This window comes from Euprymna scolopes, chromosome 5 (assembly GCF_053919585.1).
Source record: "Euprymna scolopes isolate OS-2025 chromosome 5, ASM5391958v1, whole genome shotgun sequence".
Classification (NCBI taxonomy): Eukaryota; Metazoa; Mollusca; class Cephalopoda; order Sepiida; family Sepiolidae; genus Euprymna; species Euprymna scolopes.
Genome location: NC_136486.1, coordinates 82407601 through 82430783, shown reverse-complemented (window position 1 = coordinate 82430783; position 23183 = coordinate 82407601). Strand labels below are relative to the sequence as shown.

Here is a 23183-nt window from a genome sequence, read left to right as displayed (position 1 = left end):
TGCACATCCTAATCTGCAAGCAACAGTCTGCACTCGGTTGAGCACAGCTTGCATCTCCTCGCCAATCAATCCAAGCAGGATGATATCACATGCATAAGCAAGGTCAGGCATGCTCATATTTCATCCAACCGCAACACCCTTATGAACTTGAAGGGCTTCGTTGAGAATATAATCAATCGTGGAGGAGAGGACAAAGCCCTGCCAAACGCCTGACCTCATCTCCAACATCCCTGACTCATTACTATAGACCCATATACAGGTCCTTGTAGATTGATAGTAGTTTTCAATAAAAGTTTTGCGGGCATATTATCTGCTGGCATGATTTGCCAGAATTGAGACTCGATCAACAGAGTCAAAGACAGCTGCAAGGTCAATGAAACAGAGGATTGTGGATTGCCAAAACGCCCAACTATTTTCAAGGCTAGAGATCTGATTGGTACAACCTCTGTCTTGAGAAAGACGCCTTGAGAAGGGCATGAACAGGAATCATGGATGCATTGGAATCGACAAAGGCCATCAATCCTCAATAATTTGAGCAGATTTTCCTGTCATCATTTTAGAATAGAAGACGAATATAATTTAGTAAATGTTTGGAATTTTAATTCAAGCAATTATTTCTGCCCAGATTTCATTAGTCAATTTCTACCATCAAAATTAAGACCCTGCTCTCCAAAACACAGAACATTTCAAAATGTCAATTTAGCTTATTTGTCCATTGTTTTCCATATTTTTTGTTTACAGACGAATGGAAATTCTTTTTAATTTCATCCATTAAACCTGGTATTATGATCTTATTACCTGTTAAAATGACCTTATTACCCATTAAAATGATCTTATTACCTGTTAAAATGCTCTTCATTAAATCTATCAATTAAAATAATACATACAAAAAAATATATATATACATAAAAACAAAAAGTACTTTAGGAACGCCTAATATTAGCTTTTTCTTTACCCCTCTGTTATTTATTCTTTTTCTTCTTTCTTATTTTTTATCAGTTAAAAATATAAAGAGTAAAGTCACATAGGAACTTTATTACATTATCAAGTCAATAACGATTACAAAAAGGGAAATAAGAGAGAAATCTCTTTGGCATTTTTTGTTTTGTTTCTTTCATGTTCTTCTTCCCATCATATTATCTCCCACCCCCAAATTTTTTCCATTTCTAATCTGAATGATTTTAAAGTCGGTGTTGTCTTTTTACTCTTATTTTTGTTTAATGCCAGCTTCTCCTCTTCTGATGAGAAGCGTTTAACTTCAAAATGCCATGGCTTAAAGAGATTTCTCCCTTATTTCCATTTTGTAACCGTTATTGACTTGATAATGTGATAAAGTTCCTATGTAACTTTACTCTTTATCTTTTTAACTTATTCTTATTTTTGCTCCTCTTAATTGGGTAGAGCTTTTATTATCCTCATAGATTTGTCTTATCACTAAAAATTTATTTTTCAACTTAATATATATATATATATATATATATCTACTATTATATAAAAGTCACTTTGTGTGTGTGTGTGTTCTTTCTTCATAGGTTTCGAAACTGCTGAATTTATAGACAGTGTTCTTAGAGGTTTTGTACAGAAATTCATCCGACAAGTATCGAAAATCGAAAAAATCTGATTGTAAAAATAGCTTTTCTCTCTTATAGATAAAAAGAATAATTTTTACAGAGGAATATTTTATATTACAGCAGCAAGGGAGATAATAAAATTTCAGCAAATTATTTCTTCTTAAATAACAGCTTTATTATAATCTGGAAATATAGTTTAGTGGTTGAGCATTCGACTACAGATCAAATGATCCTCTGTTCAAGCCCGGGTGTACCTCACCATTTTATTAAAATTTTTTTCTTATTAATGAGTTCAATTTATGATAAAAGAGGAAGTACCATTTAAAATCTCCACAAATCATTTCTTTGTTTGCATATTTTAAAACTAAACATTAACCAGAAGTGACTTTTTCCAGGGCATTCATCGTCAAGCCTAAATATCAGCTGATGTGATATTCTAAACAAACACAGACAGAATTTGATGGACAACATTATCATTATTATTATTTTTTTTTTGAAAATTAAACCACCGGGGAAATTATTCCTCATAATACATAATCAATAGAGGATTGATTCTATAACATACGCAATCTGCATAAATTAAAATATCATGTTTACGTGCATTATACGACTGTATGTATATCTATATATACATACATATATATATATATATGTATGTATGTATGCATGTATGTATGTGTGTATAATGTATGTATTATGAATATTTATAAGACGGAAAAGTGATTAAATTGAAAATTGAAATTAAATTGTTATTGTTCACATAAAAAATATATTTGTAAATGAAAATATTTTAGCTCGTTTGTATTACTCAACAAAATGCTGTACATAAAAGATTTGCATTTTTAAATTATGCGGCAGTTTGATAATCGCAAAGTAAGTTTGTGGGATTTTACCCTCAAAAGGATAATTTTTGCAGCAATCGATAATAAGATTTTGTTCGCCTTCATAAAGCATTGGAATCGACCACAGCTGTTGTGGTGATGATGATTATATTGTATAACTGAGATGTCAGGTCATTACTAGCAGGCAGGCTGCTCCTGCTGCTCTCGTATTCATCAAGGCAAAGTCATGAAGTAAGTGCTGCTGCTGCAGCTGTTGTTGATTAACGAATTGGTCTTCTGCCAACACACTGCCTCAGGATTGTTTGGTCTGCATGAAGTCATCTTTATTGAGTGCCGATATATTCGATATGTTAACAAGAGTGCAGAGTTTTATCTCCAGAGCAGCAAGACTCAATCGTACATCTGAAGTTATTCAAGGATTATTCGAGAACACAGAAATGATTTGTGGTTACGGATGCAGAGAACAATATTGTTATCTTCACTCCATGGATTTGTGGTTCTTGATACGTTTCTTGCTTGTCACAGAGGCAAAGTTGACAAAAGAATGATGGATCCTGATGTTGACTCCTCTGCGATCTTCACGAGAACCTTATTAAATATGGATGGGGGGGGTGAGAAGGAAATGATGAGTTAAAGTCAGGTGAGGAGTGAAATTGGATCATTGGATTTTTATCCAAATTCCAAGTTTATATTTAGTTTGCTTCCCTTTTTTCTCTTTTTCTTCCTATCTTTCTTGCCATAATATTCCTCCTTAGTTCCTTTTTTGATTCACTTTTCTCCACATACTAATTATTTAATCTTCTAGCAAACATTTTTCAATAAACTCAACTTTATACCAATCAATTTCACTCCCACACGAACACATCCTTCCACTTTATCCACCCAACCCATATTTCAATATCACTTCCAATGTTTTAACTTTTATTCAATAAAACGAAATATTGAATAAAAGTTAATTATGCATTGTTTCCTCTATTCTATTTAGTTTTGTTTTTTTGCTTATTAACTTATTTCTATCCATACAAACACATTTTTTGTATATTTACTTCTTTAAACAAACTTGCACAGATACATACACATATATTCTTCTTTTTTACTCTTTTTCATCCCAAACTGTAGGGAGTTGAGAAGGAAAATATCTGTTCACAGTACATTTAAACTTCTACAGGTTAGTACAGACAGAGTCAAGAAATACGAAAAGATGTCCAAAGTCTAACAAATCAAGGGAAAAAACTATTAGAGTAGATGGCTTCGCAGCATCTAAAGGCCTCAATGGTGAAGAGGTGGGATATTGCTGCTTGTCAGGTTATTTGGGAGTATGTATGTCGATGGGGCACAAATGTTATGAATTAATCAGAGCACATTTCATTAAAGTACTTGTAGAACAGGCACAGTGATGTAACATTGTTTGGAGTTTGGCCAATTATAATGTGGTATTAGATTTGAGATTCTTTTATGGATCCTGACTAAGACTGAAAGACTAGTGGCAGATACACCAGCCCAGATGCGGCAACCATACTCCACACATGGGTCAAGTGTGGTCTTGTTAAGATATAGGATACTCTCTGGTGTGAGTAACTTTTTAGCAGCAGTCTTGACAACGTCCTCAATGTATTTGTTCCAATTCATGTTTTCTATGAATTTTAAGCTGAAGAGTTCGGGTGTTATTTGTTATGGCAATCAATGCTTGAGAAGGTTTCTTTGTAGTTGTTAAAAGAAAGAAAGAAGCTTTATTTTTAGTAGCATTAAATGTTAACAACCATTTACAGTCACATTCCAATACCAAGTGAAGGTCGTTTTGGGGGATTTCTTGGATATGTGTACATTAGTTTTTCCCTCATGTCTTTTATAGAATGTGGTGTCATCAACAAATACACTCATTTCGGACACAATCTTATCAGGTGAATCATTTATCAAGAATAATAAAGGTCCAAGGATCGAGCCGTAAGGCACACCTGCATTAATATCATGCTATTTAGATATATGCCCATCGAGAGCAACCTGGATTTTCTTTTCTTGTCTAAGAAGAATCTGATTATATTGAGTATTTATCCAGAAATACTGCATTATTTAATTTTTTTAGTAGAAACCCTTCATACCAGAATTATCAAAGGTTTATGATATATGAAGGGCTGCCTTATCCAATACATGGTATATGTAATCAAAGATGAATGTTAAAGTATTTTCAGTAGAATGGGCTTGCCTAAATTCATATTGTTGGTCAGAAAAAAGCTTAGCATTTACAAGTTGGTGGATTAACGCTTGATTGATGACTTAAAGATATTTGTGAAGAGAAACGCGTCCAGCTTTCAATTTATTCATTTAGTCTCATGTTAAGAAAAGTTAATAATAAATAAAAATGATGTGTAATCCTCCAAAGTTGTTACAATCGCAACTGCAAATGACAAATCTTCCTATAAATAAATGTCTATTACAATAGGAGTTTGTAGAAGCATAATGTTAATTAAAAAATAATGAAAACAATTGTCAAATGACCTACTTTCATAATCAGTGAATGTTAAATAATCAATACATGAATTTGTTTGAGAACATATTGATTGGCTTTTGTTTTATTTCACTGTCATTCATTCATATATAAAACTTATACCAGTTTAGTAAATGCATATCTTTTTAAAAACTTTTAATTTATTTTGTATTTATAGCACTCTTACTCACTCGCATGTCATTCAACCTATTTGTCGATGAGTAGCTCTGCCTCACCTCCCAGCTTGACTTAGGTAACTCTTGGAAGTACAACGAGGATGAGTTGTTGATAGCGATCATATGATAATATATGAGTTGTTGATTGTGATCATCTGATAATATATGAGTTGTTGATAGCGATCATATGATAATATATGAGTTGTTGATTGTGATCATCTGATAATATATGATAATATATGAGTTGTTGATAGCGATCATATGATAATATATGAGTTGTTGATAGCGATCATCTGATAATATATGATAATATATGAGTTGTTGATAGCGATCATATGATAATATATGAGTTGTTGATAGCGATCATATGATAATATATGATAATATATGAGTTGTTGATAGCGATCATATGATAATATATGAGTTGTTGATAGCGATCATATGGCATGCCTTGTGTTTTGGTAAGCATTTATTTCCCCTTTTCAGGTATTGGCGAAGATTCATATTGTGTTCAATTAAATAACAAACACTGGTGGATTAACATGTTTGGTAAAATAAAAAAATATTTAGCTTTGCTGTTCATAAAAATCAAGGTTACGTCCCTGACAATCAGTCCGACAAAGTCTGATCCATCTTGAAGTTAGGTGGCCCTCCTTCTGTCAGGCTGAGGTGTGGTTCTGTGGTCCACCTTCCTAGGCTTTATCTTCGTCTTGAGAAAGAGTTAGTTTATGGCAACACTTGAAGTGCCTTTACTTGAGACTGCAGATAAAGTAGCTTATGCATATTGAACATTTTCTAATGGGTTAACTTTTTAACCTTGTGTTTAACCTCCTGATGAGGCTAATAACTTTAGTACCTATTTACAATGCTTCCCCACGGGACAGAGTTAGACATCAGGGTCGTTTTTTAATATGGAGAAAAGGTACAAAAATAAAAATTGTCTCAGTAATGCAAAAAAGGTTTCTGTAAAATTCTTAGAAATATATGTTGAGTCAAGGTCGTTTGTAAATGATATGGGCTTAAAGACTGCTGTGGGACTGGTAGAAAACAGGCAATCAACTATCTCTTTAATACCACAAATTAGTACTCATGTTAAATGAAGAATTTGGATTATCCACAATTGCCGGCTCTGGTTAATTTTCTACATCTCCACTTAATCTTACATGAATTATTTTTTTAATAACATCAATGGATTTCACGTTTTTGATTACACTTACCGACTTAAAAGACTATGTTGCTGTTGTTTCTGCTAAATCAGACTTACTTACATGAGTTGGTGTATAGGTCATTCGGCCTATAAATATTCTTTACCTCAAATGAAGAGATAACTTCCAAAGAAAACCTGACAAATTTCAGTCTAAATGTTGGAAGCTTGTATAAAACGTATGGTGAGTTTAATGAGAGAAAAATTTTAAATCTGTGTTACATCAACGAAAATTGTTGGGAGCTAAATCTGCAAAAATGATGGTGGCAAAGAATGCAAGGTAAGCTGTATTGGATAGAAAATGAAAAGTAATGTTTTGGATTTTTATTGTGAAGAAATGGTTAAAGCTAATCGTGTAAATAAACAAATGATTCTGTTAAACTTGATGGTGAGATTTACAGCTATGCACCACAATGTAGCTTTAGTGAAGATGCAAAGGATAAATTTAGTAACAGTCTTGTTGTAGTGACTGGCAGGGTGGATGATTCAAGAAGTGTTGTAGTGACTAGCAGGGTGGATGATTCAAGAAGTGTTGTAGTGACTGGCAGGGTGGATGATTCAAGAAGTGTTGTAGTGACTGGCAGGGTGGATGATTCAAGAAGTGTTGTAGTGACTGGCAGGGTGGATGATTCAAGAAGTGTTGTAGTGACTAGCAGGGTGGATGATTCAAGAAGTGTTGCAGTGACTAGCAGGGTGGATGATTCAAGAAGTGTTGCAGTGACTGGCAGGGTGGATGATTCAAGAAGTGTTGTAGTGACTAGCAGGGTGGATGATTCAAGAAGTGTTGTAGTGACTAGCAGGGTGGATGATTCAAGAAGTGTTGTAGTGACTAGCAGGGTGGATGATTCAAGAAGTGTTGCAGTGACTAGCAGGGTGGATGATTCAAGAAGTGTTGCAGTGACTAGCAGGGTGGATGATTCAAGAAGTGTTGCAGTGACTAGCAGGGTGGATGATTCAAGAAGTGTTGCAGTGACTGGCAGGGTGGATGATTCAAGAAGTGTTGTAGTGACTAGCAGGGTGGATGATTCAAGAAGTGTTGTAGTGACTGGCAGGGTGGATGATTCAAGAAGTGTTGCAGTGACTGACAGGGTGGATGATTCAAGAAGTGTTGTAGTGACTAGCAGGGTGGATGATTCAAGAAGTGTTGTAGTGACTAGCAGGGTGGATGATTCAAGAAGTGTTGTAGTGACTAGCAGGGTGGATGATTCAAGAAGTGTTGCAGTGACTGGCAGGGTGGATGATTCAAGAAGTGTTGTAGTGACTGGCAGGGTGGATGATTCAAGAAGTGTTGTAGTGACTGGCAGGGTGGATGATTCAAGAAGTGTTGTAGTGACTGGCAGGATGGATGATTCAAGAAGTGTTGTAGTGACTGGCAGGGTGGATGATTCAAGAAGTGTTGTAGTGACTAGCAGGGTGGATGATTCAAGAAGTGTTGCAGTGACTAGCAGGGTGGATGATTCAAGAAGTGTTGCAGTGACTGGCAGGGTGGATGATTCAAGAAGTGTTGTAGTGACTAGCAGGGTGGATGATTCAAGAAGTGTTGTAGTGACTAGCAGGGTGGATGATTCAAGAAGTGTTGTAGTGACTAGCAGGGTGGATGATTCAAGAAGTGTTGCAGTGACTAGCAGGGTGGATGATTCAAGAAGTGTTGCAGTGACTAGCAGGGTGGATGATTCAAGAAGTGTTGCAGTGACTGGCAGGGTGGATGATTCAAGAAGTGTTGTAGTGACTAGCAGGGTGGATGATTCAAGAAGTGTTGTAGTGACTAGCAGGGTGGATGATTCAAGAAGTGTTGTAGTGACTAGCAGGGTGGATGATTCAAGAAGTGTTGTAGTGACTGGCAGGGTGGATGATTCAAGAAGTGTTGTAGTGACTGGCAGGGTGGATGATTCAAGAAGTGTTGTAGTGACTGGCAGGGTGGATGATTCAATAAGTGTTGCAGTGACTGGCAGGGTGGATGATTCAAGAAGTGTTGTAGTGACTAGCAGGGTGGATGATTCAAGAAGTGTTGCAGTGACTGGCAGGGTGGATGATTCAAGAAGTGTTGTAGTGACTGGCAGGGTGGATGATTCAAGAAGTGTTGTAGTGACTAGCAGGGTGGATGATTCAAGAAGTGTTGTAATGACTAGCAGGGTGGATAATTCAAGAAGTGCTTGCTGTGGTAGGAGATTTGGATGGTCATGTTAGAATGACCATTGGTGATTTTAAGGATGTGCACAGTTAAAGAAGGAGAACAAATTTTGGAATTTGGTTTTACTATGGACATGGTGGTTGTTAACTCACTTTTTAGAAAATAGGAAAGTAATCTTGTTACCTCTGTATCAGATACAGCAGAGATTTGCTCGTTAAGAAAGTCTTGAGTGATGTAAAAATCATCTCTGATAAAGAATGTGATTATTATTAATTGCAATCTTAAGCTGAAGAATCTCATAAAGAAATAAAATGAAGAACAAATGAAATACGAGTTTAGAGACCAACTAAGGCAGCTTTCAGTTAGCAAATACACTTGTGAAAGAACAGTGAAAGAGGCTAAAAGGCACACTGATGGCGGTAACAGCCCAGACTTAATGCATAGGTTGACATGGTGGAGGAATGAGGAGGTTGAGAACTGTATCAAAAGAAAAGCAGAAATGATGGAGCCAGTCGGGTTAGGGTTTGTGAATAGGGAAATATATTCAGTGGCAAAGAGGAAAGCAAAACGAGCAGTATACGAAGGAGGCTGATCAAGATTTCTTGATTTACTACAAAGGGATGTCAGAAAAAATGTAGTCAGGAGAGTTAACAGATGGCAAAGAAAATATGGATTTGAAATGACAATGGAGTGTTAGCAACAAATGAACAGAAAAAGATGAATGCTTGGAGATACTAGTACATAAGATTATAGAATACTGAGCCGAGAAAAATTAGAAGTCGCAAAAGTAGTATTGGGATCAGCCATTAGAATTGGGAAAGAAATGATACGGAAAGTTGTGAAAAAGAAACAAAAATGTAACACTGGAGGTTCCACAGGAAATGCCGAAATGTTGAAGGATGCAGGTGAAACAGGCCTTGAGATGACAAATCAGATCTAGATAGAATTAGAGGATTAAAGTTGATGAATCACGTCCTGAAAGTGGATGAGAGACCAATTATAGAATGGGCATAATACTGCTTGTGCTATATTTATCTTCAGACCAATTCAAGAGAAGTTCCTTACTCTTTTTACTAAGGAACTTCTCTTGAATTTGTCTCAAGATGCTATATTTTGCTCTTGTAGATTCAATGAAAGCTTTTGATAGAATGCCAAGAAAGGTTGTCTGGTGAGCTTGGCATAAACTAGGGGTAAATAAGTGATTGGCAAAAGTTGCTCAAGCAATATACAGAAATGCTCAAAGTTGTGTCAGAATAAACATCACATTTAATGAACGTTTCCTCACAGAGATGCTCTATGTTGATGGTTTAGTACTTACCTGGGTAACATGACCGTCCCAGGAGATGGTTGAGCTCCCCAAAAAGGGGGTGAAAACTTAAAATTCACTAGAGAAAACAGGCAGACGTGACTCTTTATTAAATATTGGTGTGCCCGGGTGACAGCAAAAATCCCTGTTGAGAAAAAAGAATAATGTATGATTTCGTTTCATCCATCAATAAACAATGCCATTTTAAGAGTTGAATGAACACATATTCTGTGAGTTGGTGCAAATAGGTGATGACTCATATGTTGGAGAAGGGATCTTTACACCTCGAGGACAGCTTACCTCAACCTTGGGATCACGGACATGATCCTGGAGCCATGAGAACCCGCTCGCAAAACTCACAGGTGCAACTTGTGGGGAGAATCCCCACTTTCTGAGGAAACCAATCGTAACATGCCAGAAGTTGACACTGTCATGATAGATTGAGTGAAGGGACCGCCCTGCTTCACCCCAACCCGACGTACATAACCGGGGGGGTAGAGCCAAAAATGGCAGATGAGTTGAGATGAGATGTGCTATTTCTGAAATTTGAGATTGATTTAGCTTGAAACAGCTTGTGAGCCGAAACCCCCCCTCTCTCTCCGATGCCCAATTTTGCTGACACTGCATGTGTGTGTGTTTAACTAGAGAAGAATGGGCTGAAAGTGGGATCTAAGCAGAGGGAGGCGAAAACAAGATGGTAAAAAAAAATAAAGAGAAGTTGAGAGATAGAAGTTTTAATAAACATATGTTAACTTTTGCCCTGGGCAATACCAGGTAACCCTGCTAGTTGTTGATAAAGGGATGTGTATACAGTGTGATGATGTATGAAAACAAAATTTGGTCAATGAGAGTTGAAGGCCAATTTATTTGCACTTCAATGGCATGATAGATGACCAGTGATTATACTTAATAAATATTAATAAAGCCATGGAAGATTGAAGGAAAATCGATTTGAAAACTAGTTAGTGCATAATAATGCGGTTTATTAATAACTAGATGATGTTCGTCTGTAAATTAACTGATTCTTAAAATGGAAAACGTTTTTATTCACTTGTTTTCTTTTGGATACAAAAAGTAGATGATCACTGGTTTTCTTGAACTTCTTGTATCGTTACAATCTAATCTTGTATCGTTACAATCTAATCTTGTATCGTTACAATCTAATCTTGTATCGTTACAATCTAATCTTGTATCGTTACAATCTAATCTTGTATCGTTACAATCTAATCTTGTATCGTTACAATCTAATCTTGTATCGTTACAATCTAATCTTGTATCGTTACAATCTAATCAACAGCTTTTCATGCCGCTTATGATTACATGACTCTGGCACAAAAATTACCTATTCATTCGAAGGACTGAAGGTAATTTGAAGTTTTTCTTTGAGATTAGTTATCTAACGAGAGACCAATCTACCCATAATCAGCATGGAAAAATGGATTTGTATCTTCAAGCACAAGTAAACCTTCAACAATCATCAAACTATTAATCTAATTTGTACCCATAATTGACGCTAATAAATAATCAAACCAATAAAAATATTGTCACAGCACAATTCATATTTGGAGAGTAAAATGTTTTTAAAACATCAGAACATTTTCTATACTGATAATCTGCATAAGAAACAAAAACAACATATTTCATCCGATTCTCAGTCATGTTTACATTAGACAGAAGAGTTTTACATGATTAGATATGAACACTTGTAATTGAGCAATCAAAATGCTGTCATATTCATAAGTGATTAGATAGTTTTTCTCAAGGATTCTTGTACTTTTTTATTCAATGTTTCTTTTAGAGCAAGTTTTAATGGAAATGTGTAATTCAAACTTTACCTTAAATGAATTTGAATGAATGTATAAGGACTGTCTGAAAGACATAGTAAAGAATGTCAAGAAAAATACTGCGAGTTAAAGCAAGCATCAAGACATATTAGATGCTGAGCATCTCAGAGAGAGGATCAAAGTAAACCCTGACAAAAAAATATGGTTGCACCTACCTATCAAGAGCCGGCCATGTAAGTCATCAACGATGTTGAGTTTTATTATGGAAAAACATGTGGCAATAACCGTTTTATTATGGAAAAACATGTGGCAATAACTTATGACTGTGTTGTGTTGATGATTGTGTGGCTGAACCGTCATATGTGACAATGAAGAGAAGTTTTCTTTCATCTTAATTCACCTTAGACAAAAGTTGACATCCACCATATTTTTGTCTATTTGCCAAAGGCTTCATTCATTAATATACTCCTCCTGCAATACAAATCTGGTTTGGGAAATTCTGATACCATTTAATATTTAATGTGATTATCATATTTTATGATGATTTAATTCTTTTAAAATAGACTTTACTCTTTTTTTTAGTCGAATGTGTTTTTATATATCTTTAACAGCTTTGAACTTTTGTCAAGTAAATAAAAAGTTTCTTTGATGCAGATGAAATCTTAAAAAGGCATAACAATAAAAACATGCATTAAAACAAATACATTGAAGACATTGCCAAAGTTGCTGCAAAGAAGGTAGGCTCTTTCTACTGTGCTAAAAAGTTATTTATACCATAATTCGTCCATGCATGCTGTATTGTTACCACATCTGGGTTAGTGCATCTATCACGAGTTTCTCCCTCTTGGATAGGGTTCAAAAAGTCTCAAATTTTATCGGTCCCACACTCTCAAACTCAAATGTCTGTCTGATCACCACAATGTTACATCCTTGTGCCTGTTTCACAATTACTTTAATAGGATGTGCTCTAACGAACTCATAGTATTTGTAATCCCTCGACATACATATTCCAATTAACTTGATAAACAGCAAAATCCCATTCCTTCACCGTTTATGTCCTTACAAAAGCCTTTTACTCAAATAGTTTCTTCTCTCGCACTGTTAGATTTTGGAATTCCCTTTGTTTCCTGCTTCACTGACTGTACTGGTATGCAAAACTTTAAATGTAATGCGAACAGGCATCTCGTTGCTCGACTCTTCACAGTCCATTATAGGCATGAGCCCAAAACTATTTGGGTCCCTTACATCAAGTGGCAATATGTCTTGTTTGGGATTAAAACAAAATAGTTTCTTTGATACTGTCATTATCTCTGCTTTTTATGTCAAAAAACCAACATTACAGATGCAATCTTAAAAAGACATAATAAAACAAATCAAAATTAGTGTCAAAAATTTATTTAAATATTGGAAAGAAATGAAGATGATTTATTTTGTTATTTTGATGAATCCGGATGTACTCGAGAAATATTTTTGGTTCGCTTCCATCATTTTCTTTTCAGCTGCTTGTGGATTGACAATTTCTAAACCCTATAAGAACAAATGAGAAAGTTGTAAGTTTTCAAATATGCATGTTCTGTTAGAATATTGCGAGAACATGAAAAAGTTAAATCTTGCGATGGCTACAGAAATGTTGAACACAATTCGACATGATTAAACTTCATTAGAAAGCCAAACAATTATGAAAATCACACATTTTAAAATTAGTTTGCTTAAATGACTTTTCTCTACCTCTTCTAAGCACTAGTTTAATATTAGCAAATGGAGATGAGGGGGAGGTATAGGTGTACAATGTTAAATATAGATTTAAGTGATGAATTATGCATAAATACATTAAAGTAACACAAAAGTGTGAAGCGAAAGATGGAAGAAAAAAGAAAAAGGAATGAGAAGAGAACATCAGGAGCGGCATACTGCCATTGTCACAATTTCATGTTAATAGATTATTAGGAAAGTGTGCAGAAGAGCTGGAAAAATGAGGAGCATTACAAAAGTAATGCCTCCTATTTTTTTTCCACCCAAATGGATCAAAGGGATTGCAAATTACATTGCTATGATGACTGAACATATGCATTCATGATCTAAGTTTCATCTCTCTGTTGTAGATATTGACGGTATGAGACTCTAAGAAAGCAAACTCATGGGCATGCATCAGAAACAGAAATACATCATTAAATTCCTGACAAAAGTGCATTAAGAATGGTGGTGACTATTTAGAATAATAAATTCTGGAGTACAAAAGGTTGCTTGTTTTAATGGTACCACTCCAGTCTTTGTAGCTCTTCATCTTTTTGAATTAAAAAAACTAGGAGGCCTTAATTTGTAATGATCTTTGTAGATTATAGATTATTTGAGTTTTCCATAGCGAAAAAAAATGCAAAAACATATGATTTCCAAAAATAAATGTTTGCCGACACAGCAATAGCAGAATAATTGTGATTCTGTTTTAATAGATTGAAAAAGATTGAAACTCCTGAGAATGTTTATAGGAAAGAAAACAAATTATCAAAATTTACATTGAATGTTTACTCAGAAAAAGCTAAAAAAATATTGCTATTTATATTCATAAACAAAAGCATATAATTGCAGCAACGTTTTTCAGTTAACACTTGCGGTTGTGTAATAATGTTATGAAACATTTTGATGGCATGTAGACAAAAAAGAAAAAGGCATAGAATTCATATTTCTTACAAAAAGTTCAAGACGTTAAATAACTTGAATAATTCAAATTATAAAACTTATTTGTTGTTTTCTTAATAATTAATGGAAAATTAATTCACTAGCAATGTATGGCCTTTTTGGAGGATCAATTAAATTTTTATTCAGAAAACCTCTTCTTTCTTTAGGTAAACAATGGTTGGAATGTGTAAAATGAAAGAAAAATAAATAAACAAAAACTACATCTTTAATCTCCCCTTCACTCACTATTTCTGCAATGATCAAGTTGCATCATTTTAAATTTAAATTGATGTCCAAATTTTTCATTAAAAATGACTTGATATTCTGAAACATTTATCTAAATTTTTTCAATTTTCATAATATATATATATATATATATATATATATATATATATATTCTTTAATATATATATATAATTGTTTGGCATTTTTTTAATAAAATTAAAAAAATGCCAATTTAAGATCAAGTTAATCTGGAACTGTATTCTATTGTTTTTGTTTATGTTTGAGAAGATCTGACCTTTGAGTGACATCAGATATTGTAATTTGCTAAATCTGTTGCTGCTAAAATAATAAAGTTGGTCAGATAATGTTAAGACAAAGGTTGAAAGAGTAATTTAGATATTTCAATGAAATCTTTGAATGAATCAAAATTTTGTACAGATTAGTAAGAAAAGCATTTTAACAATAACTTTTCAAACTCAAATCACATTCTTTTAAGATTTGTTTAATGTTTTTAAATGTTACATTCATCAAAATGAACTAAACTGTGGATCAGAAGTGTTTTGCAGTTTTAAATAATCTGTCTAATAATAATATTTGTTGAATTAATCTAAATGATTTCCCAAATTGAATTGGAGTGTGTGCGTGTGTGTGGAAGTGTGGGTCAGACGACATCCATCTGATTAATACATTTTTTTTAAGATCTGTTCATTCATTGTAATTATAGAAATTTGCTGACAGAACTTAACTACACATTTTAGTAGCAGACAACGGCTCAGACTTTTGGTTTCTTACTCAGTTGTTAAATAGCTAAACTTAATTTCATCAAACCATACTATCTGTCATCATTATAGAAAGAAAAAGTTTTTATGAATAAAAATTTCCAGGAAAAAACATTTGAAAATCAAAAGTGAAACAAACAAACAAAAATTATAAATAGAAGATAAAATAGAAAAACTTGAGATAAATTGCTGAATTAAGAACTGTACCTGTAAAGGTGTGAATGCAACACTTGAAGCAGTTCCTGCTATTTGACGTTTCACGGTCGTACTGCCACCCCAAACTTGATTCTGCTTTTGTAATTTTTGCTAAAATGACAGACAAAAAAATAAAGAATAAGATAAAATTCCTTTTAAATACGATAAGTTAACATTTATATTAAATTTACTGAATTGATAAAACAAACATTTTCAGTGTTTTATTTTCATATACAGTTTTAAATGATACTGACAGTTGATATTTTAAAATAAGATGAACCAGAATTGCAAGAAAAAAACGGATTTATCTCCCTTAAATAGTTTTGTAATACCTTTTGGGATTTTATGATTATTATTATTAATAATCCTATCAACATGAATTTTAGCTATTTTAAGTTGAAATATTAAAACAGGTGGCTGTCAATTTGAAATATAATCTCATGCTATGTGTATGCCTGTAGAAAATTTCATACCTGTAACGTTTTGGATATTCTTGCTTTTGTCTTGGAGTCAACAACAGGTCCTCGCACTCGACCAGATTTAGATTTTTTTATATTTCCCAAGGAAAAGCCAAGATCTTCTTGATAAGCATCTTCTTCAATCTTAAAAAAAAAAAAAAAAAAAATGTAAAAATCATGGACAAAAAAATTATCTAATTCAATGTTTATTAATATGAAACCATATTTTAAATTATTATTCAAATTATTATAACAAAAAAATAATAAAAATTGATTCTTTGTATTTTTTCAAACAAAAAATTGAAGATGGTTTCATTTTATTTTATTACTATTTGTTTAATTTTAAAAAACATATTTTTTTAATCTAAAAAAAAAAAAAAAAAGGTAATTTAATAACATACTTCTCCAAAATTCATTCTATTTCCTAACTTTCGTATTTCCGTTAACCCAAGTCGTTCTTTCATTTTTCTGGCTCTGAAATGCAAAAAAAACAAAAAAAACAAAAAAAAAAAAGAAGATATTTAGAAAGACTAAAATCTCATTTACATCAATAAACGGGATTGTTAAGTTTATAAAATAATTTACAGTATAATCAGTGGATTTGTTTAGCATCCAACCATGTATAAGAATATGTACAGGAAAATATATATCGAGTGTGGAAACGTCATTAATACTTGAAGAGAGAAAAAAGATGATACAATAATTAAGAGTAATGCACATATTTGTGTTATTTGTGTTATTAATGTATTATGTTTTGGAAAAGATGAAACGCTCTTTTGTTTAAATGGTTCAAATGTTGGATGTTTTAGAAGTCAAAAATTTGACCCTGGTGAGTTGAATAAATGAATTAATAGCTAATTTTCAATTGAGTATCAGAAGTGATTTGGATAACACTTTCTGTTGGTCTGCATTGTTCATAAAAATAAGAAATGCCAGAAACAACAGAACTAATTCAATGTGAACCACAGTTGGGCTTATACCACTGAGTAATGTTTTCTTCCTCTTCATCTGGCTTTAATTTGAAGATGTTTTGTGACAAAATCATTAATAATATCTATTAAAGAATAAAATCATTAATAATATCTATTAAAGAATAAAATCATTAATAATATCTATTAAAAAATAAACCATTAATAATATCTATTAAAGAATAAAACCATTAATAATATCTATTAAAGAATAAAATCATTAATAATATCTATTAAAAAATAAACCATTAATAATATCCATTAAAGAATAAAATCATTAATAATATCCATTAAAGAATAAAACCATTAATAATATCCATTAAAGAATAAAACCATTAATAATATCCATTAAAGAATAAAACCATTAATAATATCCATTAAAGAATAAAATCATTAATATCTATTAAAGAATAAAACCATTAATAATATCTATTAAAGAACCATATTTTAGAGTGATATGAAAACAGTGAATAAAGAAAGACCTGCTTTTATAAATCTGTGTTTTGCATTTGTTTCCTTCAAAAACTGTATTACTTTGTATGGCTTGATCTTGTTGAAATTGTCTGGGTCGAAATCTTGGCCTTTCTGCACCATGTAAATATATAGAAGTGATACATCACTTCTTGTGTGATATTGTTGTTCACCCCTTAAAAGTTCAGCTATGGATGATACATGTTGAAGTCCAACCTCTTTTATAATCTTTTTCACCCAGTCAGTCTTTAAACACTGGTTGGATATTATCAAAATAGTTGGTGTTGCTCTTACTATGACTATTATGGAATTTTATAGGAAACTTGTTATAGAAACAAGTCCTTAGTTTTTTAGACCTTTTAAACAAGATATAAAACAAATATAAATATATAAAATCAAATTTGGTTCTTACTAATGATTTTCTTTAAAATGATTTCTTACTAAGTTGATTTTTACTTTTATTACTATCTAGTCTCTTTTTATTCCACAAAAGAGATTTCCATTCAAATTAAAAACTAAATTTAAAGATAATTTTGCATAATATTGATATTGCTTAGTAAAATATATTAATCAAATTCTAATCCAAAATTATAAAATTATCTTTAATTTAGTTTTTAATGAAAATGAAAAGCAAATTCTCATTCAAATTTGTCCATGTAATCTATTCATGTTCAGATTCAATTACCAGAACACATAATAAGAAAAAATTAAACAAAGTAAATCTCCTCTTTTTGTTTTTACCTGCGTCCACCTCGTTTCTTCCGCGGAGGGTCAATTGGAGCAGGAAGTGGTTTGACATGTTTGTGTTTGTTGGGTTCAAGTAATTTGTCCAACTTTTGTTCAATCTCTGCCTTTAATGAATCTCCCACATGACCATCTTGGCTTTCATGGAAGCTATCTACTCGAGATGCCAATGTGCTTTTGGCAGCAACAAATTTTGCCGCAGTCTTCCTGAGATCCTAACAAAAAGTTAAAAATATTATACAGATTAGAAGAAGCATCTTGATCAAATCACAGGTTTATTTAATCTATTTTATGGCAAATCTACCATATTTGGTATTTTTGATACTGTAACACAATTCTTATTATAAATCATTTGTTTGACTAATTACTGTTTTTACTCACAGTCAAAATGAAATTGCATGGTAATATCTTTCTCTACAATTTTAGTATGTATATGAAGACAATACATCTGATAAAATTTAAATTCTGTATGATTAATTTCATAGATCACAATTGTAGTCATTAGGTCGATGGACCTTCTAACATAGACACACAAAATAATGAACACAAGTTTAAGATCACTTCATTTTAAAGGTATTGCATGCCTCATTGTTGTTATATCAGCTATTCTTAACACAAGATATTAGAAACAAAGTGTAGTCAATGTAGCTTAGAAAATATTAGTGGATCACTTTATAATCAATTCAGTAAAAAGATTAAAATACGCTACAGCCTCCCACAAATTGAAATGTCTCAAGGAAGCCAAATATCACTTTAATATCTGCATTGAGAGAAATCAAAAAGCAGATATTTTCAGTAAGAACAGCAATCCGAAAACTTTTTTCTCACCCAAAAATGTGGTATAAATTGTTGCACAAGTTTAAAAGGAATATTTCAATTCTGTGACTAAAATGTAAAAATTTTGATCTGACCAGTGGTTTTTAGAGATCATTTTTTTGAAAATGGAAATAATTGTTGATGGAAAATATTAAGGAAAATTTCAACTTGTGATATATCAACAAGACAGAGCAATATGATTAAAAATGTCAACATCGAATTCATATAATTCAGTAAAATATTTGAAAAACAAAAAAACACTGAGACTTTTCATGATATAATCTTTTGATCGTAGTCAAGATGATGGAGGTCACATGCTCACATTAGATATCCTGGTCCCACATGGTTGCTCCCAAATCCTGCCTCTCAAGATTGGCACCCCTTGCAATGACATCTGGGTATGTGAGCACTCTACTTCTGGAATAGGTAGTAAGGTTTCACAGAACTAGGGAAGGAATAACTTTATTTACTGCTCTAGAACAATGGCCTGCAAACTGAACACGTCTTGCTTTGATAATAGATGATGCAAATGGAAATCTGCCATAGATTTGTTATTTGGTTGAATGAGTTTTCGATGAGAGTCTTCGATAAGAGATGGAAATAATCATTGATGGAAAACCAAAACAAATGATGATCATTTGATCAATTACTTGGTAAATTCTTGACAGATAATTTCATAAAGATGCAAAAAACACTTTCATAGCATTTAAGCTGAAAATTGATTTTAAATCTTTTAAATCAGTTTTAATATTCTAAAAATCGAAGTACTCTGACATTTTCTAAAGACATGAAGATTGAGTTAAAGTTTTATTTATGGAAAAATTTGCAACAATTTGCAAAAGAAAAAAAAAAGGCTTCATAAAAAAAATAATTTGAACTATATATTTTGACTATGAAAAGATTCATCCATCAGATAATCTAGAACTGCTGGGTTTTACTTTTTGGATCCGAGGATCAAGAATAAATGAAGAAACTGAAAAAATATATATGCAGACTTTTCAGAGTTTCACTATCATGCATTACCATTATGATAGGTTGAACAAATTTTTGCCCCCACTCCCCTCAAAAGATTTTTTGAAGTGATGAAATAAATGTCAACTGCAATAACTTTCTTTCTCAATATGTCTTGTTTCATACAAGCAGCAATAAAAAAAGCAAAGAAATTACTAACATTTCAACTGAATTTATTAACTTGGTTAAATCTAAATCTTTGGATATTCCTCATAAAAATAGTTGTGTTAGAAATAAATTATGTGAAGATAAATGAAAGTGAATATTTACAGGTGGCGTTTTCGTGCAGATTTCACATTGATAAATGAATCCTGTGTGAGGCATAATGGCAGCAGTGGAAAATCCAGACAGAGTTTTCTTTTGAGCACCAAGTACCAACAAGTTGCAGGCAGGCATTTTAGAGAGATTAGTTAGACCTCCTGCAACACCTTCAAATAAAAACAAAATATAACATAGATATCCATGAGTCAAATGTTGAAAATATGAATAACTATTGTGACATATTGAGTAAATTCACCACATATATGTGTGTCAGCCATAGCTGACTTTTTAATATCAAGGGAAACAATTTACCGTTATGGGACAAAAAGTAAACATCATATACAGATAAGAATAGTGGTGAATAAGACAACTCAAAGGAGCAGCACGCATGCTAGGTAACAATTATCTACTAAGCAAACCTAGTATAGAATTTAATATAATATGAGAACTATTAATTAGAAATAAAGTCATAAGTAAAGAAATGTGTGTTTATATATACAAAAATTCCACATGTAGGCACTCTTAGATTCGGTATCCATAGTCTTTCAAAACTAAAGGAAGTTACAATATATATATATTAGTAATCTGTCATAATAAGTTGTTATCTAAAGTAATAAGTAGTAAAATTATACATCAAAAAACCGAAAATATGTTTAAGGCTGCCAAAATTTATTTTGGAATTACTCACAAGGACCTGTGGTGTAATGGATAAAGTACTTGGTAAAATTTGGTTGTAAGCGACACTCATCTGAAGGTTGAAGGTTCAATCCTCAGTGTGGGTGATATTCAGGATACAATTGCAAATTACTAAGGATTTATCCCAATTATGGTTGATGAAATGTGAATTAAATTAAATAAAAGTTTGAAATTCCGTTCCAATTCACGAATTTGACAGAGAATTCCTGTGTTTGATAAAATATACCTAAAGAAGTTTAGAGATTACATCGGCTGAAACATTGTAAAAATAATATATGAAAACAATAGTTCAAATAATCCAAAAATTTTAAGAAATACTTGTTTATTTCGTTTGTTTATTAAAACGTTTTGTAAATAAAACTATGCATATAAAAAACGGCTTTACCATAATAAAAAAAAATTGGCAGGATGTGTGATTTTGTTTGTTTATATGCTTTTATAAATAAAATTATGTATTTGTTAAATGTTATTTTGTTGATAAAAAACTTTTTACAGAAGAAATTTCTTCAATATTGTAATTATATATAACCCCCTTTTTCTTAAAATAAATATATAAAACCAAACATATCATCCATCTTCTTACAAATTCGATGTGCATGTTTAAGTGGAAATAAATTCCAACTGGAATGTGTCATTTTTGTATTTGTTTTGGGATGCCAAAAATCCATTTGGTTCATTGCTTTTTTTAAAATTTAAATAGTTACTGCATTGGTTTACTCATAATAAAACAAGAAAAAATGTATTTAACTCTAATAAACAGTCTAATAATTAGATGTAGTGAAATTGCTAAATCTGAAGCACAAAAAATGCTAGAAAATGTAGGGAAACACAGAAGAGCAAAAATAGATTCAATGTATATAATGTGTATTTTCAAATTAATTTTAAAAATTAGGTCTGTGAACTGATAGCTTTAAGCAATTATTGAAAAAAGCATCATGTTAAAGCAAAGAAATGTACAAAATTATACTTGCAACTGTTGAATATGGAAAGAAATATGTGTTATAAAGTTAGCACATGGTGAATTGGGTAGTAGGAAGAAGACTTTGAAGTGTGAGAGGGTTATCTTTTCTGATTCTCTCACTGACAAAAACTTGTGAGCTTAATATAAAAATGTGAAAAATAACTGAACATTTTTCATTTACATAACACAAACCAAGATAATGAACAATGAAAGTAGTTTTGTTTAGTAGTTAATTCTGAAAGTTGAAAATCTTGCTTTATTTCAGAAGACAAATCCAATAAACTATAAAACCATATTTTTGTAAAAAGACTCTTGATTTTTGCAATCACATTCAAAACTCACCCATTAGTTTAGCCGCAATTGAAGCTCCAACAATAATCGAGAGATTGGGGGCAATAAAACTCATCCTGGATTCAACATAATTAAAGATTTTCTGTTTGTAATCACTCAAGTCAATAGCCTAAAAAGGAGAAAGAAATACATTCAATAAAAACAAGTTCGTAAAATACTTCCATTTTCTTTTAAGGAATGAGGAGAGGTTACACATGACCTTTCTTTCTCGCAATGATTATCAACTAAGCACAAAGGAATAAAATAAAAGAGTTTTCTAAAATTGTTTTTTATAATCTGAAACTGTAACGCTAAATCTTTGGGAAAATATAAAAAGATTTGCATTAAAAAATGTGGTAAAAGAAACATTAAAAATAACATTTTGACTGAATGAACTGAATGTTGTGAAAAATAAGACATTTTTAAACTTAAAAGTTAAAAAGGAACAGTCATTTATTTTTTTCAATTCAATAATATTCTTTTCAAAGTCAATATTTATAGAAAGGAAAGCAAAGAAATATTAAACTTTGCTTTCCACATTGATTTGAAAACAAAATCTTGCAAATAATCCTAACTCAATTAAAAGCTATGTTTTACTAGGGGTAGGCTATAGAAACAAAATTTTTCAAATAAATGCCAAAAGTGGCTTATTACCTTCATTTATATGTAAATAGATGGGAACAAGTGATTATTTTCAAAACGGGTCAAAATTGGAGGGTCGCTGGCCCCAAACGTGATTTGACCGCGTCGACGCGTGAAAATGGCCCAAATTTCGCCCCCGAACACACTTAATCATTTATTGAAAGCCACAGGGTGCATTTTTTGACTATAAATGCATTTGTATCATTAAATCTAACATTCCCATTGGCTATCCCACAAGTATAGGGCTTTTTAGGGTATCTCAGAGTCCAAAATGGGTCAAAATTACCCCAAAATTAGCCAAAAATGGTTGGAAATCACGGATTTTCCAAAATGCACCTCCCAAGCCACACAGGGTGCAATTTTTGACCATAAATGGCTCTATATCATTAAATCTAACATTCTCACTGGCTATCCCACCTATATAGGGCTTTTCAAGGTATCTTAAGGGTCC

The 23183-nt window shown here is 32.2% G+C and overlaps 1 protein-coding gene across 1 annotated transcript in view; it reads right to left on the bottom strand.

Annotated features, from left to right (window-relative positions):
- Positions 1-12878: 12878 nt before the first annotated feature.
- Positions 12879-23183, bottom strand: part of LOC145276892 (U4/U6 small nuclear ribonucleoprotein Prp31-like) — a 54363-nt gene continuing 44058 nt past the window's right edge. The window contains exons 8-14 of the mRNA XM_080128327.1: positions 22103-22220; positions 20113-20270; positions 18013-18230; positions 16234-16306; positions 15848-15976; positions 15387-15485; positions 12879-13026 (exon numbers count right to left, since the gene is read on the bottom strand). Of these exons, the coding sequence (XP_079984453.1) occupies positions 12925-13026; positions 15387-15485; positions 15848-15976; positions 16234-16306; positions 18013-18230; positions 20113-20270; positions 22103-22220 (897 nt within the window). The 3' untranslated portion in view covers positions 12879-12924. The remainder of the gene's footprint in view (positions 13027-15386; positions 15486-15847; positions 15977-16233; positions 16307-18012; positions 18231-20112; positions 20271-22102; positions 22221-23183) is intronic.